Source organism: Elephantulus edwardii, unplaced genomic scaffold, assembly GCF_000299155.1.
Source record: "Elephantulus edwardii isolate Elephantulus edwardi_28Jun2011 unplaced genomic scaffold, EleEdw1.0 scaffold00296, whole genome shotgun sequence".
NCBI classification, from domain to species: Eukaryota; Metazoa; Chordata; class Mammalia; order Macroscelidea; family Macroscelididae; genus Elephantulus; species Elephantulus edwardii.
In genome coordinates this window covers 2,440,804-2,457,495 of record NW_006400046.1, presented here as the reverse complement: position 1 = coordinate 2,457,495, position 16,692 = coordinate 2,440,804, and the positions used below count along the sequence as shown (strand labels likewise).

The window sequence follows — 16,692 nt, the reverse complement described above, 5'->3', positions numbered from 1 at the left end:
CTTTGCACTTGCTTACTGACATAATGGGGCCATTTCCAGGCTGGGAAAATGAGTGGAACGGCTGGATTCAGCAAAGGTTTGGAAGCAGGTGTGGCCTCCACTTCCAAAAAAAAAAAGCTTGCCTCCAGAAAATCTGCAAATTTGGGAGATATTATGTAAGTTCTATGTTCAAGACTTTCGTTCGTAGGGTCACTATACATCGTCTACGACTTCATGGCACATAACAAGTGACATAAGAAGCAGGTTTAAACTGTTCATGGATCCCTAATTTCAGGATCTCAAAGAAAGGCTCTTTGCACTTGCCTACTGGCATAAGAAGGAAGCTCTGGTGGCTAGGTGGCAAGAAGCAGCTGCAATACAATCCCAAAAAGGCATTTGGTTCCAATCTATCAGCACCTCTGCAGGAGAAGGATGGGAACTCTTCTCCCATGCTATTTAGTGGTTTGAAAAACTGCTGAAGGGTCAGCTATGAGTCAGTACCACACAATAGCAGCAACAGCCGATAGAATGGAATACCAATTAGCTGAGAAAGCAGATGCAGCCCTTAATGCCTCATCAGTCTGCCAACAAACTGGGAAACAGCCACTGGGGCTACTGGCTTTCTGAGAAATATCTATATTTGTTCTCATTCCCCAAATAGATGGCCCAACAGAATGCAGAAATTCTCAAACAAAATCATTAATATCACATGAAGGTAAAATCATACTGAAGATTATTTTAAAATGGCTGGAACAGTATATTAAACATGGAACTTCAAGAAATTCAAGCTAGATTCAAGAGGTCACAGCATAAAGGATATCATTGCTGATGGAAGATAGAGGCTGGCTGAAAGTAAAGAATACCAGTAAGACGTTTAAGTTTTATTAATTATGCAAAGGCATAAAAAAACCCGGAATCTGAGCATTTCATTTTACATGGATCCATAACCAATACCTATGGTAACAGCAGTCAAGAAAGCAAAAGATTTGTTGTACTGGGGAAATCTTTTGTCAAGGACCTCTCCAAATTGTTACCTGACTTGAAGCACTTACTGCAGAAAATAAAAAACTGTAACCTTCAATATGTGTTGCATCTCAACATCAAGAAAACAAAAATACTCACCACTGAAATGACAAGGAACATCATGATAGATGGAGAAAAGACTGACAATGTCAACAACTTCATCTTACTTGGATCCAGTCAGTACACTTGCTACCAACAGTCAGGCTATAAGGACACATACTTCACTGAGTAACTAGCTCAGCATAGACTGAAGAGGTATGGAGATACAATTCCTCTCTGGCTCACTCCCTTCCCAATTCCAATCTATGCAATGCTCCCCTGCACCTTTTTCACAACAGCCCCTTGATCCAGGTAGTTTCCGCATGAGCATGATCAAGTGCTCTGGGATTCCCATTCCTCTCAACATCAGCCACGCTCATGACCCACACAGACATTCTTCCAGTATTCCTTACTTTCAGCCAGGATCCATCTGACACCAGCAATGATATCCCTGGTGCTACAGAGGGTGATGCTGGAGTGCTCTTTGGAGGCAATGATGAGGCTTTGCCTCACACTTTGGACATATCAGTAGGATGTGCTATTCCTTGGAGAGGGACATGATGTTAGGAAGAGTGGAGGGTCGGGGAAGAAGAGGAAAACCCTCAATCAGATGGACACGCTGACTGCCACAATGGGCCCTTGCGTGTCAGGAAGCATGAGGATGGAACAGGACAGGACTAGGTTCAAATCTTTTGTTTCTAGGGTCAGGGTCACTATGAGCTGTACTTGACTCGATGGCACCCAACGACAACTGCACTGAGAGTCTGTACTCAGGGACCTCTTCAAATTATTGAGGAACAATTACGTCAGTTTGAGGACTAAGGAGTGCCTGATTCAGGCTATGATCTTTTCAGTTACTTGCTATACATCTGAGAGCTGGACAAAGAAGGATGACAGAAGAATGGATGCATCTGAACCATGGTATTGGCCAAGAATACGGAATATCCCATGGTCTGCCAAAAGAACAGGTATGTCTTAAAGAAAGTGTATCCAGAGTGCCACTTTAGGGCAAAGATGATGAGGCTTCATCTCACATACTTTGGACATGTTGCTAGAAAAGGCTATTCCTTGGAGAAGGACATTACACTTAGTGGCGGGGTGACAAATGAGAGGAAGACCTTTAACTAGATGTACTGACAAAGTGACTGCAGCAATGGGGTTGAGTTTGTCAGATTGTGAGGATGGCAAAGGATAGGACAAGCTCCAGATCTGCTGTTTACAAAGTTGCCAGGAGTTGTACCTATGGCACCTAACAACAGAAAGAACAAAGAGCAGGCAGAGGCCTTAGGGACCTGACAAGTTGAGGGCCAGAGTACCTGTAACATGGTAAACTGATGTGACCAAGAGACTCTTGAGTCATCTGATCCAGAAATGTAACTAGTTCCATTTCTAGTAAGTCTCATAAGTGCTGTCCCATTAACTATGATTAAGAATGGTTCTGTGAACAATGGATCTGAAACCTGCCCTATTCTGTTATCCCCATCGTCATTGACATACTCCAGCTCACCATTAAAAGCACTGTGTCAATTCATCTTGTTGAGCGTCTTCTCCTTCACAGACTCCACTTTTCCAAGCATGATTTTTTCCCCAAGGATAGTCTTTCGCTCAGAACATGCCCACAGTATGTGAAATGAAGTTTTACTATTCTTGCCTCCAAGAAGCACCCTGGCTGCACAATGAATGAGAGAATAATCTATACCTTTGAGTTATAGTGTTGGAGAAGAATATTGGATATTCCATGGACTGCCAAAAAGGTATGTCTTGGATACTAATGAGTATAATTTATAAATTTTGTTATAAAACACAGGATAAAAATAGAGTACCACTGGAGGGACAAGTGTCAGAACTGGTAAAAAGAGAGAGGAAGTATGCCTGATTTCTGCTTCAGTCTTGGGTGGTTGATGCTGGTAATTCTCCTTCCCTTTTGTGAAAGTAAAGGAAGTCAGGTGATGCTGACCATGTTTCTACAGGTTTTAGGAGCTTTTGAGTTGATTCCGGGTTATAGCAACTATGTACAAAAGGAGGAAACATTTGTCTGGTCCTGTACCATCATCATAATCATTGCTGTATTTGAGCCCATCGTATTAATCAATCTCATTGAGGGTCTTCCTCTTTCTGGCTGACCTTCTACTTTACCAAGCATAGTGTCCTTCTCTAGGAACTTATGACATATCCAAAGTATATAGACCAAGTCTCACCATCCTTCGTCTTAAGGAACATTCTGGTTGACTTCTTCCAACAGAAATTTGTTCATTCTCCTGTCAATGCATTCTGTATTCAGTATTATTCACCAATATTAAACTGTATCAATCATTCCTTTTTCTTCTGTATCCAGCTTTTGTATGCATGTGAAATGACTAAAACACCATGGATTTGGTCAGGTATATCTTGGTCCCCTAAGTACTAGCTTTGCTTTTTGATACTTTAAGCAGTCTAATACAGCATATTTGCCCAATGTAATGTGTAGTTTGATACTCTGCTACTTCCTTAGATGTTGATGGTGGATACAATCTACAATCTTTGTGACTTTATTATTTTCTCCATCATTTATAATGGTTTTGCTTTCTATTTGGTTGCTCCATACCTAGGATTTATCCTTTTCTTGTTGTGTATCGTTGAACTGGACCCGACTGGCACAGGAGGAGACTGCTCCTCCTTCTCCAGCGGAGCATCTAGTGGATGCAATTGCATGCCTTTGGGATTGCAGTGCAGCTTCTTGCCACTAGGCCACCAGAGCTCCCTTAGGTTTTGATTTTTAATCAGTAACTGCTTCAAGCTTACTTAGAACAAGGCTGTATATTCTATATGCTGAAAGTTGTAAACAACTATTTCTACAATCCTGCTACCTATTCCTACATCTCTTCATTATTACCTAATTTCTCTCTGACTTGTTCTATGTAACCCCCGTTTTATAATTTCCCACCTGAGTCCTGGCGAGCTTTTGAACTGCAATCTGACTCCCTACCTTTACTTGGCACTTAAAGATGGCTCCCCAGTCAGCCATATGATCAAATCTGAATTCCTCAGCAAACAAGCCCTGGCCTCTAGCCTCCCTTTTTCCACTCTTACCTTACACCACTTCCAACAATGTGCCGCCTTCCCCAGCTTCCCAAACACATCAGCCGCTGCCTGGATGACCTTCCCTTTATGCTTTGCCTGGCCTTTTTTTAAAAACAAAACAAACTCCCCCCAATCCTGCAGAGGACATAACCGTGCTCAAAGAAACTGAGGACTTGATGTGTTTGCTACGCAAGGTCAAGCACCACAGCATTCTGATACTGAGATGGACTGCATGTCAATATCAAGAAAATAAAAATCCTCACCACTGGGCCAGTAGGCAGGATCAAGATAGATTGAGAGAATATTAAAATTGTTAGCAATTTCATATTGCTCTGATCCACAATTTCCCTTGGCACCAGTAGTCAGGAAATAAAATTACACCTTGCCTTGGAAAAATCTGCAATCAGGGATCTCTTCAGAGTGCTAAGCAGCAGCGATGTCAGTCTTGAGAGTAAGATGTGCCTGATTTAGACCACAGTTTTCTCAATTGGTTGCTATGAGTGCTGGACAATGAAAAAGAGTATCAGAAGAACTGATCTCTTTGAGTTTTGGTGCTAGAGAAGAGTATTAAGCATACCAAGACCCACCAAGAAAACAAACAAGTCTGTCCTGGAGAGGGTGAAACCAAGTTTTTCCTTGGAGGCAAGGAGTTTCAAACTCTGTATAACATACTTTGAGCATGTTGTCAGAAGGGGCCAGTCCTTGGAAAAGAATATCATGCTTGGAAGTGTAGAGTATCAGTGCAGGAGAGGAAGACCCTGGATGAGATTCACTGAGACCGTGTCTATAGCAAGGGGGTCAGATATATTAGAGACAGTAAGGCTGGCTCAGGATAGGACAGGATTCAGAGCCACTGATTATACATAGGTCAGAGATTTTGTTCTATTTTTTTTTGTTTATTTACAATAACCCAAAGCTTTATAGGAATCTCTGGGTGGTGCAAATGGTTAACACTGTGCTAATTCAAAGAATGGCAGTTCAAAAAAAAAAAAGAATGGCAGTTCAGAGGTAGATGAAAAGCCTAGTAATGCTTGTTGTGCTATGTGCCATCAAGTTGCTTGCAAGTCATAGTGACTCCCTATGTGCAACAGCTCTGAAAGCTACTCTATCCTGTGCCAATCTTATTGTCTCTGATATACCTATCTTCCTTACCCCAGTCACTGAACCAATCCACCTCATCAAGGGTCTTCATCTCTTCCACTGTCTCTCCACCCTTCCAAGAATGATGTCCCTCTCCAAGGACTGGTCCCTCCTTGAAATATACTCAAAGTATGTCAGATAGAGCTTCAAAATCCTTGCCTCCAAGCAGCAGCCTAGTTTCACCCTCTCCAGGACGAACCTGTTTGTTTTCCTGGCAGTCCATGGTATATTTAATACTATTCTCCAGTACCACAGCTCATAGGCATCAATTCTCTATCATCCCTAGTGACTGTCTAGCTTTCTAACACACTGCAAGTAATTGAGAAGACTATGGCCTAGATCAGGCACATCTTAGCCTCCAGAATGACATCATTGCTCTTCAGTACTCTGAAAGGTCCCCGACAGCTGACTTTCCAAATAAATTTGTCTTTTGATTTCCTTGCTGCTGGTACCAATAGTGTTGATTGTGGAGTCAAGCAAATAAAAGCTATTAACAATCTCACTTCTATCTTCACTATCTATTATAATGCTGCCAACTGGCCCAGCGGTAAGAATCTTAAGTTTTCTTGATGTTGAGCTTCAATCCATATTGAAGCCTGTAGTCCATGACCTTCTGCAGCAAATGCTTCAGGTCCTCAGTTTCAGCAAGCAGGCCTGTGTTATCTGCATTATGCAGGCTCTTAATAAGTCTTCTTCCAACCATGATGTCTGTGTGTATACAGATTGAGAAGGTATGGAGAAATGACACATCCCTGGTATACACACTTCTAGATTCTGAACCATGAAGTGTTTCCTTGATCTGTTCTGATGACTGCCTCCTGATCCAAGTAGAAGTTTCACATAAGCACAATCAAATGTTCTGGGATTCCCATTCCCTTCAGAGTCAGCCAGTTTGTCATGATCCACACAGTCAAATGCCTTTGCACAGTCAATGAAATACAGGTAAGACATTCCTCTGGTACTCTCTGCTTTCAGCCTAGATCCATCTGACATTAGCTATAATAACCCTAGTACCACAGCCTCTTCTAAACCCAGCCTGCACATCTGGCAATTCTCTATTGATGTGCTGTTCCAGTCATTTCTGGATAGTTTTCAGCAGAATCTTGCTTACATGTGATATTAATAATGTTTGATAATTTCTGCACTCTGTCAGGTAATCTTTCTTTCTTTGGAATATAATTATAAAAAATGAGTCCCTGAGAACTTTTGGAGGAAAAAAAAATAAAAAAGGAAAACATATGGAGCATTTTTTTTTTAATTTCATTATTTTTGTGTGCATGTACCGTCAAATCAGATCTGACTGGTACAGGAAAAGATTGCCCCTCCTTCCCCGGCAGAGCATCTGGTGGATTCGAACCGTGCACCTCTGGGACTGTAGTTGCAGCTTCTTGCCACTAGGCCACCTGAGCTCCCCTCATATGGAGCATTTATACTCTGATACACATCGAAGGAAGCTCAACATCAAGAAGACAAAGATTCTCTCCACTGGGTCAATTGGCAGCACCAAATTCAGCATGCTCAGCTCCGTAATCAACACTCTTGGCACCAGCAGTCAGGAAATCAAAAGACAAATTTAAATGGGAAAATTTGCTGTCAGGGGCCTCTCCAGACTGCTAAAGAGCATCTATGTTAGTCTAGAGACTAAGGTGCACCTGATTCAGGTCACAGTCTTTGCAATTACTTGCTATGAATCAAACAGCTGGACAATGACTAGAGAGGGATGGCAGAAGAACTGATGCCTTTGAGTTGTAGTGCTGGACAAGAGTATTGAACTTACCATGGGCCGCCCTGGAGAGAGTAAACCATGGTGATCCTTAGAGGCAAGAATTTTGAACCTTTGTTCTCGTTTATGTGGGGCATGTGGCCAGAAATAGCCAGTCCTTTGAGAAGAAACATCATGCTTGGAAGGGTGAAAGATAGTGCAGGAGAGGAAGACCCTGGGTGAGATGGACTGACACAGTAATTGCGGTAGGTGTGTTGGAGACAGGGAGGCTATATTAAGACAGGGCAGGGTTCAGTCACTGTGAGTCACAGGGGACTTCATGGCACACTAACAATACCACCACCATCACCACACATTGAGTTGCCACAAGTTGGAATCAACACCACAGTCACTGGTTTTAAATCCTTCATAAATGTTTGCTAGGAAATTAAATAGCTATGGCTGAAGTTTGTTGTGACATTCTTACTCTTATACTTCATAATATTCTAAGTTTGGCTTGTGGTTTTAACTTCTAGTCAGCCTGAAAAGGAAGGATCCCCAAATTAAAATCAATGACATAAGCAGGCATTTCTTTTTGGGTAATTGTTCACAACCAGCTTGAGCTGCTAACAGTTGAAAGTTACTCCTTCTGAAGGCTCAAGGGATGAAATGAAACAGGTTTTCATGGCAGCTATAAAAATGGTGAAAAATCACTTGGATTCAGCAAATTAAAATTTCTTTGAGGGACAAAGGCCTACATCAGACAGATGTCTGCAGAGAGCTTCTTTATTTTTCCATCCTTTCCTTTGGGAACATATTCCTTTCTATTTCATTTTTCTTAATACTCAGCAGCTGCATATTAATCAGGATGCTAATGAATCATAGGCTTCCCTGGGCCTGCATTCACCAATTAACTTTAATAAACAAAATGCACAGTGTCCTCTCCACTGGCTTCCCATTCCTGGGCCTGCTTCTGTTGCAGAGCCCTGGATAGAGGCCAGAGAATGGAAGTCAGCCCAATACAGCAGGATGGGTTTGCATGGCCTGCATGGGGGTTGAGCCATGAGGTGGGGGCTCTAAACACATGGCTGTGCTCATCTATTATGGTCTGTCCTTCTAAGGATTCCCTAATTCAGCTGCAAAGATTAGGACATAGTTCCCAAGCAGGGCCCAGACTGGCAGGGGGCCCAGGAACGGCATGGAGAAAATGGATCTCAACGAGGAGACCATCTGTTCACTTCAGGTAAAGCTGTGATTGGCAGGCATGTAAGCCAGAGCTGCCCGCTGGTGAAACCCTCCCTCCATGGCCTCTAACAGATAGACAAGTAAACAGTCCGCCAGCCACTTATGACCACTGCAGGCGGTGGTCCCAGGTGGAGAGACAATCTAATCAAATATTCAAGGAGGTACACAACAAAATCTCTGGCTCTTGGGCAAAATGATGTTTTGCTGAAGTACAGCCAGGAAGAGGGAGGGTTCAAATAGAAGCTGAGGGCCTCTTCCTCACCCTCTACTTCTCTCCAGAAATGTGTTAACATTTTAATTGTGTTGCTGAGTGTCTGAGGCCTTGTACTGGTTCTAATCCACCTGTTTTTCCAGCCCAAACCTCTTGTGGAATTCCTCAGAGTCTTTACGGGTTTGTAATTGTCTGTTTCTTCCCATAGATCCTGGTCTAAACATGCTACTGGCAGTAAGACATCAACAGACAAATTACTTCCACCATTTCCTCACTTTATATGGTCTCTATTTGACAGCACACATAGTCGAAACTCTTCTACTCTGTAACCCAACTAAGAGGATTTTGTGAGGTAAGAAGAAAGTGGCTTTATCTTTACAATCCTTAAGGACCTATCCTAAGACTGTCTTCTCACTGTTTTTTAGTTGTGCTCATTCACTTCATAGCTCCCAATGCCATCTGAAATGACAACCTCCCTCGTGTTACCTCCAGTCTAACCCCACACTTAGTGCCAGATTAGAAAGGCAAATATCTCTGACATATTCATGTCAATGTTCTCAGTCACCTCAAATTCAAGAAAGGCAAATGGAACACTTGCTTTTGTCATTGCCAAAGAAACCTACTGGAAACTAGCACAAGTTGGAAAGCAAGGAGCAGCGGTACACACTAGGAGCAGGGGTGTCCTGGTAAGCACTTAGCAACTCAAGCACCAGGAGAAGGCTAGGCAGGAAGTGGGTAGGAGACTCGATTTACTGTGTTTGTCAATTTCCATGGTCTAAAACTCAGACTGCAGCCATTTTTCAGGTACCAATGAGAAGTTGATACATAAAGTTGAAATGCACAGAATCAACCCTTTTAAGTCAAGGGGAGGTGACTTTAGCACACCTTGGCAACAAGGTAAACTTGGTTCATCCCTGCCCTCATGCCTCACTAAATGATCTCCTAAAGCCATTCATCTTTCCTGCTAGACAGCACCTACCCTCTACAGGAGCTTCCCACTGATTACCATACCCACCTATACCCTATCTCAACCATTCTCCACAAAACAGCTAGTGGTGTCTTTCTATCACATGAACCATGTTGCTCGTTTGGCCCAGAAATTCTAAGGGAAATAAAAATAATTTGCCCATACAAAAGTTTGTTCTATTTCCCCAAACAATCTATGAATTCAACAAAACCCTAATGAAAATTTCAACAGCCTTCTTTGAAGAAATGTAAAGTCCAATCCACAAATTTGTATTTCTAAGGAAGGACAAAGGACCAAAGGACCGCAGAACAATCTGGAAAAAAAGGATAAAACAGGAGAGCTTGCACTACGGGATTTTTAACCATAAACTACAATTAAAAAATGTCTGGTGGTGTAACAATAATAAAAAAATAAAGAACATACACGCATGTACTGATAAAATAGAATTGAGAGTCCAGAAATAAACCTACATATCTGTAATGATAATATTGCACCAAGGGTACAAAGGTACCAAATGTGATCAATGAAGAAAGAAGCACCTTTTCAACAAATGGTGCTGGGAATTGGATTTACACACACATACAAGAATAAATGTGGATCCAGAATCTAAGTATAAAAACTAAAACATGAAATTCTTAAGGAAAATGGGATGGGGAAGCTATAAGTCTTGGTTTTTAATGATGGATTATAAAATGTGATAATAAAAGTACCAGCAAAAATAGATTAACAAAACTTCATAAATATTAAATACTTATTGGATCCTTATTGGATATATGCTTTCTGAATATTTTCTCCTGATCTCTTTATTGTTAGTAAAGTCCTTTGAATCAATTACCCAGATACAGATAGAATGTCTACAACACCCATCAACAAAAGAATGGATGGAGAAGCTCTAGTATATTCATACAATGGAATACTATGCAACGCTGAAAAAAAGGAACTAATAAATTATTACAAAACATAGGTGACCCTGGAGGACATTATGCTGAGTGAAATATCTCAGAAAAGGACAAATACTGCATAACACCCCTGTTCTAAAACAGGACTGATATAGGGGTTGAGGGAAACGAAGAAAAAAGTGGATAAAGAATGAACACTGCTTTGGAACAGATGAAAAAAAGAACGGTTTAAAAATATGTGATTAGGAATTATTTGTATGACAACAGTCTAGAATAAGAGGTGCACAGCAAAGTGGACTGGGAGAATGGTAGAGAGAGGGAGAAAATTATGCAACATGAATTAATTTAAAAAGTGAATGGGATGGTAGGAAGGAAAATGTGCAAGTATGAATGAAAATCCAACTTTACTGCAATTTTTCATTAAAATCACAAAAAAGCCTACAACATATCAAAAGATAAACCACTAAAAAAATGGACAGAAGACTTAAAAAGACATTTTATCAAAGAGGATACTCAAATAACCAACAAACACATGAAAAGAAGCTTAATGTTACCTGCTATTCAAAAAACAAATAAAAAAATACTATGATACATACCATCCTTACTAGAATAATGATACAAAGAAAGAAAGAAAGAAAGAAAGAAAAACAATAGGTACTGGCAAGATTGTGGAGAAAATGGAATCCTCATCTATTGCTGGTGAAAATGTAAAATGGTACAGATGCAATGGAAAACAATCTGTTGCTCAAAAAGTTGAACACAGAAATATTATTATATGACCCTGCATGCTTTCACACTCCTAGGTGTATGTAACTAGAACAAATGAAAGTAGTAATACAAACAGAAAACCCTACACCAGGATTCATTGCAGCACTTGTCACAATAGCTAAAATATGGAAACTATATAAATACCCATTTGTGAAAGAATAAAAATTGTGGCATATGCACACAATATCTGTCATAAAAAGAAATGAAATTCTGATGCATACAACTGTGTGAATAGCTGAACTTAGAAAACATTATGCTGAGTGAAACAAGGCACCTACAGATGATAAATACAATATGACCTCACACGAAATATTCATATATAGAAAAAAACAAAGATTAGTGGTTACCAGGAGTGGGAGGGAGAGAGAAGAAGGAGTTTTTACTTAGAGTTTATCTTTCATTATGACTTTCCTAGCTATTGATTCTGACTTGACCATATGGATGGGCAGAAATACGCGAAGAGGGTGTGTTTGCCAATCCACAAAAGGACTGGGAAGTCTCACCATTAAATTGAATGGATACAGCAGCAAAGGGAAGAAACCTCACTGCCAGGAAAAGAGCAAACAAGGGGGTATATGGGCCCAACAGTAGTAGAAACCACAGAGGAGAACCAGAGACCTGACATGAGATGGGACCTTGACACTGCCACACCACTGTAACTAAAGCTAAGAGCTTTAGTTTTGTTGTCAACTGGGGGTGGGGAGAGCAAATACTGGTAGGACTGAGAACTTTGTAATACAGGCCTAAAGCTGCAAGTCTCAAGGCTGAGGTGCCTACAAGCACATTTTAGAAGCTCTCTTAACTGTATTGTTACTAACCTGGATTATAATCTTTTGACTTCTCCAGTATGGCTGTGTATGTGGTCTGTGAGGTACTGCATTGGATTTTGGACCTAGAATAGCAGTTAAGATTGGTGATGAGATGAGCAGAAAGTGGTATTGGAGTTTGCAGGACAGTCTGACCTCAAGGGAATTGGTTTTGTGTCGATGTTGATGGGTACAGTTCCTTTGTGAAGATGGTAAAGGTCAGAAATGGCCATCCTCACATGGCCCATGGTCTTTTATAGGGGTCACTGAGATTTTGTGATTGGTGTTAGAATAATCTAGAAAAGGATATTGAGGATGGTTTCACAACTTGAAGAAGTTAAACAGTACCACAGATGTGTACTTGTGAAAATTGGTCTTTATATTTTGACAATAAAAATAAAAACTTTATTGATAAAAATAAGTGTTGAAGGTCCGCATTTGGCTTGTCAGCCAGTGTGTTGAACCCGGTTGTAGCCACATTATGTCACTCCTCTACTCTCCTTTCATTTAATTTATATCCAGATCCCACTAGCTGCCTGACTTCATCCTTTATCATCCTCTTCTCAGTCATGCTGTTCCACCAAACTCCCCCCTCCTGGCCTTTACAATTGCTGTTCCTCTGCCTGGAGCACCATTATCCCTGCCCAAATGATTCCTCTATCCCTCCTCAGTGGAACATTCCCTGGCCCTGTGACAAAACTGGATACACATCACTTTCCCTGTTGCCTCCATATTGTTGTTGTGTGTCATCCACTCAAAACCGACCAATAGCCGACCCTCTAGCAGTTTACCCCCTCAGAGTCAGTTAATCGCACAGAAGATTGTCCATCTTTCTCCTGTGGAGCAGCTGGTGAACTTGAACAGAGCACCTTTGGGATTGCCACTAGACCATCTGAGCTTTCTAACACTTAGAATCTCCCAACTACTCATGCCTGTGCTGTCTAGCAAGGGAGTTTTCTGGTGGCTTAGTGGTAAGAAGATGCACTGCAGTCCCAAAGGCACATGGTTCATATCCACCAGCTGCTACATCAGAGACTGAGCAATCTGCAATTGACTGTCTCTGAAAACCTTCCTGGAGGGTCAGCTGTAAATTGGTTCGAGTCAATGGCACACCATAAGAACTGTCTCCGTGGGGAGCTCTGGTGGCCTAGTGGCAAGGAGCTGCAACTACAATCCCAGAGGCACACGGTTTGAATCCACCAGATGCGCTGCCGGGGAAGGAGGGACAATCTCCTCCTGTACCAGTCAGATCTGATTTGATGATACACTCACACAAAAATAATAAAATTTTAAAAAATTTTTTTTAAAAAAAAACTATCTCCCTGGCCAGGGGAAATGCTTTATCAGCCTGTGTAGAAGGGAGTGGGGGAGCAGATACCTGTGGGCTTTGTAGAAGAAAGGTCTGAATGAGGGGATCTCAGGGCCTGTGTGGATCCTATACTGGGCCGATGTGGACACAATGACCCAAGTGGACCCTGTGTGAGGCCTGTGTGGACCCCACATGGACCCCTGTGTGTGGACCATGTGGACCCCGCGTGTTAACCCCACATGTGGACCATGTGGACCCCGCGTGTGTACCCGGCGTGTGTACCATGTGGACTCCGGGTGTGGACCCTGCATGTGGACCCTGGGTGTGGACCCCGGGTGTGGACATGTGGACCCCAGGTGTGGATCATGTGAACCCAGTTTGTGGACCCCGCGTGTGTACCATGTGGACTCCGGGTGTGGACCATGTGGACCCTGCATGTGGACCCCGGGTGTGGATAATGTGAACCCAGTTTGTGGACCCTGCGTGTGGACCATGTGGACCCTGCATGTGGCCCCTGGGTGTGGCCCCCGGGTGTGGACACGTGGACCCCAGGTGTGGACCCTGCATGTGGCCCCCGGGTGTGGCCCCCGCGTGTCCGGTGGGCGATTTCCCCTCACCCGGCCGAACCACTCGCCCCTTCCTCCTCATCCTGCTGGCACTCCTCCTCCTCCTCCGTGGGGTCCTCATACTGCGGCGGCAGGTCCGGCTCCTTGGCCTCCGAGTGAGGCATGTCCACCTGTGAGCACAGCCAACACCGCAGCGGTGAGTCGGGAGGGGCCCGGCCGGCGCCCCCACCCCGCGCCCCGGGCAGCCCGTGGGACCCGCCGACCCTCCTCGCACGCGGGCCAAGCTGGGGGGCATCGCCAAGACGGGGTGCTGGAGGGGCCCTGGGGGGGCCCAGGGAAAGGCCTGCGGGGGCCAGGCCGAGGGGACGCGACGTGTGACAGACGCCCCGCAAGTCCTTAAAAAAAAATGAGAAAGGGGTGCGGTGCCTGGGCGTCGGAGCCTCTCCACGCTCCGACACACGCCATGTTTGCCACATCAGAGCTTTCACACGTTAGTCACACAGTCCGTCAGTCGGGATGCCATTGGTCAGGGAGGGAATCAGGGCGAAAAGGGGCAAAAGGCGGCCCCGATAATAGAACTCAAGCTGGAGCGACTTGGGGCTGCCAAAAATGCCTGGGATTGTGGTGGTTCACCACCAGAAGTACACCTGAAAGAAACAGGCACCACGTAAGCCCTGCGGCTCCATTTTCTCCTTTTCCCGCCTTCACACCGGCGCCCTTGTGAGCATGCGCAAGCACGCTATGCCCTCAGCACGCTGGGATCGCGTGCACAGGCCAGGAAACCGCCTCCCGGCCCCGCCCCCAGCAGGTGAGGCCCAGTGAGCGAGGCCAGGAGCCCGCCTTCCGGCCCCGCCCCCAGCGTGTGAGGCCCAGTGAGCGAGGCCAGGAGCCCGCCTTCCGGCCCCGCCCCCAGCGTGCGAGGCCCAGTGAGCGAGGCCAGGAGCCCGCCTTCCGGCCCCGCCCCCAGCAGGCGAGGCCCAGTGCACGAGGCCAGGAGCTCGCCTTCCGGCCCCGCCCCTCACAAGGTTTCCTTCTTTGTCGCTGGTCGTGGAAGTGACCGTTGGCCTGCGACATATGGTCACCCGTGGGAAGGAGGTGGTCTCTGCACACTTCGAAGGTCTTCAGGACCCCTTAGACCGACTCTTGCTTGAGTTGCAGGAGTCTGGTCAGCGTGCTTTCATCTACTCTGCTTCCGTGAAAAATACAGACCCATCCATCCCTAATTCCCACCATGGTGCCCTCAACATAGCATTTGTCACCTTGGCTCAGAATTACCTGTGCACCCCAAACTAGAAGCTTTTTGAAAGTGTGGCCTGATCTGGCTCTTAAGGGTTGAGTCCAGATCTCTTAATACGAAAATACTTTCTGTTAATGCAAAAATTACAACTTCTGAGTAATAAGGTAATAATACTTATTGGAAGAGCCACAGACAGAAGAAATAGCAAAAATGTATACAGAATTGAATGAATAAGGATAATATAAGAAAACTGGGTACCTTCCAGTTACAATGTTGGAGAGGAATATGGAGTATTCCATGGACTACCAAAAAGAACAAATAGGACTTGGACAAAGTAAAGCCGGGGTCCTCTTTAGAGGCAAGGATGGTGAAACTTTGTCTCATGTACTTTGAGCATGTTGTTGGGAGCCAGTCCCTGGAAAACACACTTGAAAAGGTGGAGGGTCAGCAAAAGAGACGAAGACCCTCGACAATATGACTGACCCAGTGACTAACAATGGGTTTACGTATATCAGAGATGAGGACGGCACAGGGCAGGGTACAGATACTGTTGATAGAGTCATTATGGGTCATGGTAGACTATGGGATTTAACTACAACATAATTTCAGAGACTGGTAAAATTTTCACCTTTCATGTGGGAGACCTTTCATGTTCAATTTTTCAGTGGAGGCTTACAGTGTTGCTCTGAGCTGAGCAAGTTTTAGCAAAGTTTCCAGATGTATGGATTAAGAGGAAAGGGCTAGTGATGTACATTTTAAAACCAGACAATGAAATCACTAGAGTTCACAATGGTTGAGTCTGCAACTAGTTGCTGGATTGACGCAGGGCCAGACATTATTCCAATTATTGTGGATAGAGTCACCATGAGTTGACAGCCAAAAAGAATTTACAAAGCATTCAAGCCACTCAGTAATACAATGTTGTTGTTGTTAAGTGTCATTGAGTTGTAGGCGACTCATAGCGACCTTATGAGCGGAAGTCCTGGACAGCTGTATAACTTTTGTCTTTTCTCCAGGTTCATAGGGTTTCCAGAGGCAAGCTATTTTGGGAGTGGATGCCACTCCTGCTTCCAAATTTGTTGTTTTTGTTTTGTTTTGTTTTTTCTCTTTATTGGCGTGTGTGGATGCTTTCCCAAGTTTGTTTTAGTTGGGGAGCTCCACCAAACACTATCCATCATGGGTAACCATTCTTGCATTTGACTCATCAATGTCACAATGTTTGGCTTCACAGCAACCACGAGTTACCTCTCTCTGTACAGCAAGTGGACATACCAGGGTTACACGACCTAGAAGAATGTTTCACCAAAAACAATAGCTCAAATAAAAGGCAGGCAAAGGGTTTGAATGCATGTCTGTTTCAGTGCATGAGCATCCTCAGCCTGTCTCATAAGGCTTGGTTGCAATAGGTGAGTGGAGACAGAAACAGAAGTAAAACAGGACAGGTTTGGCTAGAGGGTAAGGCATCTCTTAGGGATCTTTGTTTTTATTTTTAGCACTGACTGGGAAACCACAGCAAGGTAAGTTACAGCTCCTTTCTGGGACACCAGTCAGAATGTCACAAGGAGACAGTAATCCACCTCTGTTGAGGTGCCACCTTGCTTACTAGGCTCAATCTTAGTATGCTGTTGAACTACTTACAGCCCAGAATGGGTGCACAACTTAAAGAATGTAATCTGCACACCCAAAGTCTGGAGAAATTGGTTTTGAATCTTAACCTTTCATCAGTGAGGTACTGGAAGAC

The 16,692-nt window shown here is 43.8% G+C and overlaps 1 protein-coding gene across 1 annotated transcript in view; it reads right to left on the bottom strand.

Moving 5' to 3' along the window:
• SYCE2 (synaptonemal complex central element protein 2) overlaps nt 1–14,009 on the bottom strand; it is an 18,621-nt gene extending 4,612 nt beyond the window's left edge. Inside the window, exons 1-2 of the mRNA XM_006900830.1 lie at nt 13,944–14,009; nt 13,766–13,884 (exon numbers count right to left, since the gene is read on the bottom strand). Of these exons, the coding sequence (XP_006900892.1) occupies nt 13,766–13,884; nt 13,944–14,009 (185 nt within the window). The remainder of the gene's footprint in view (nt 1–13,765; nt 13,885–13,943) is intronic.
• Nucleotides 14,010–16,692: the final 2,683 nt, after the last annotated feature.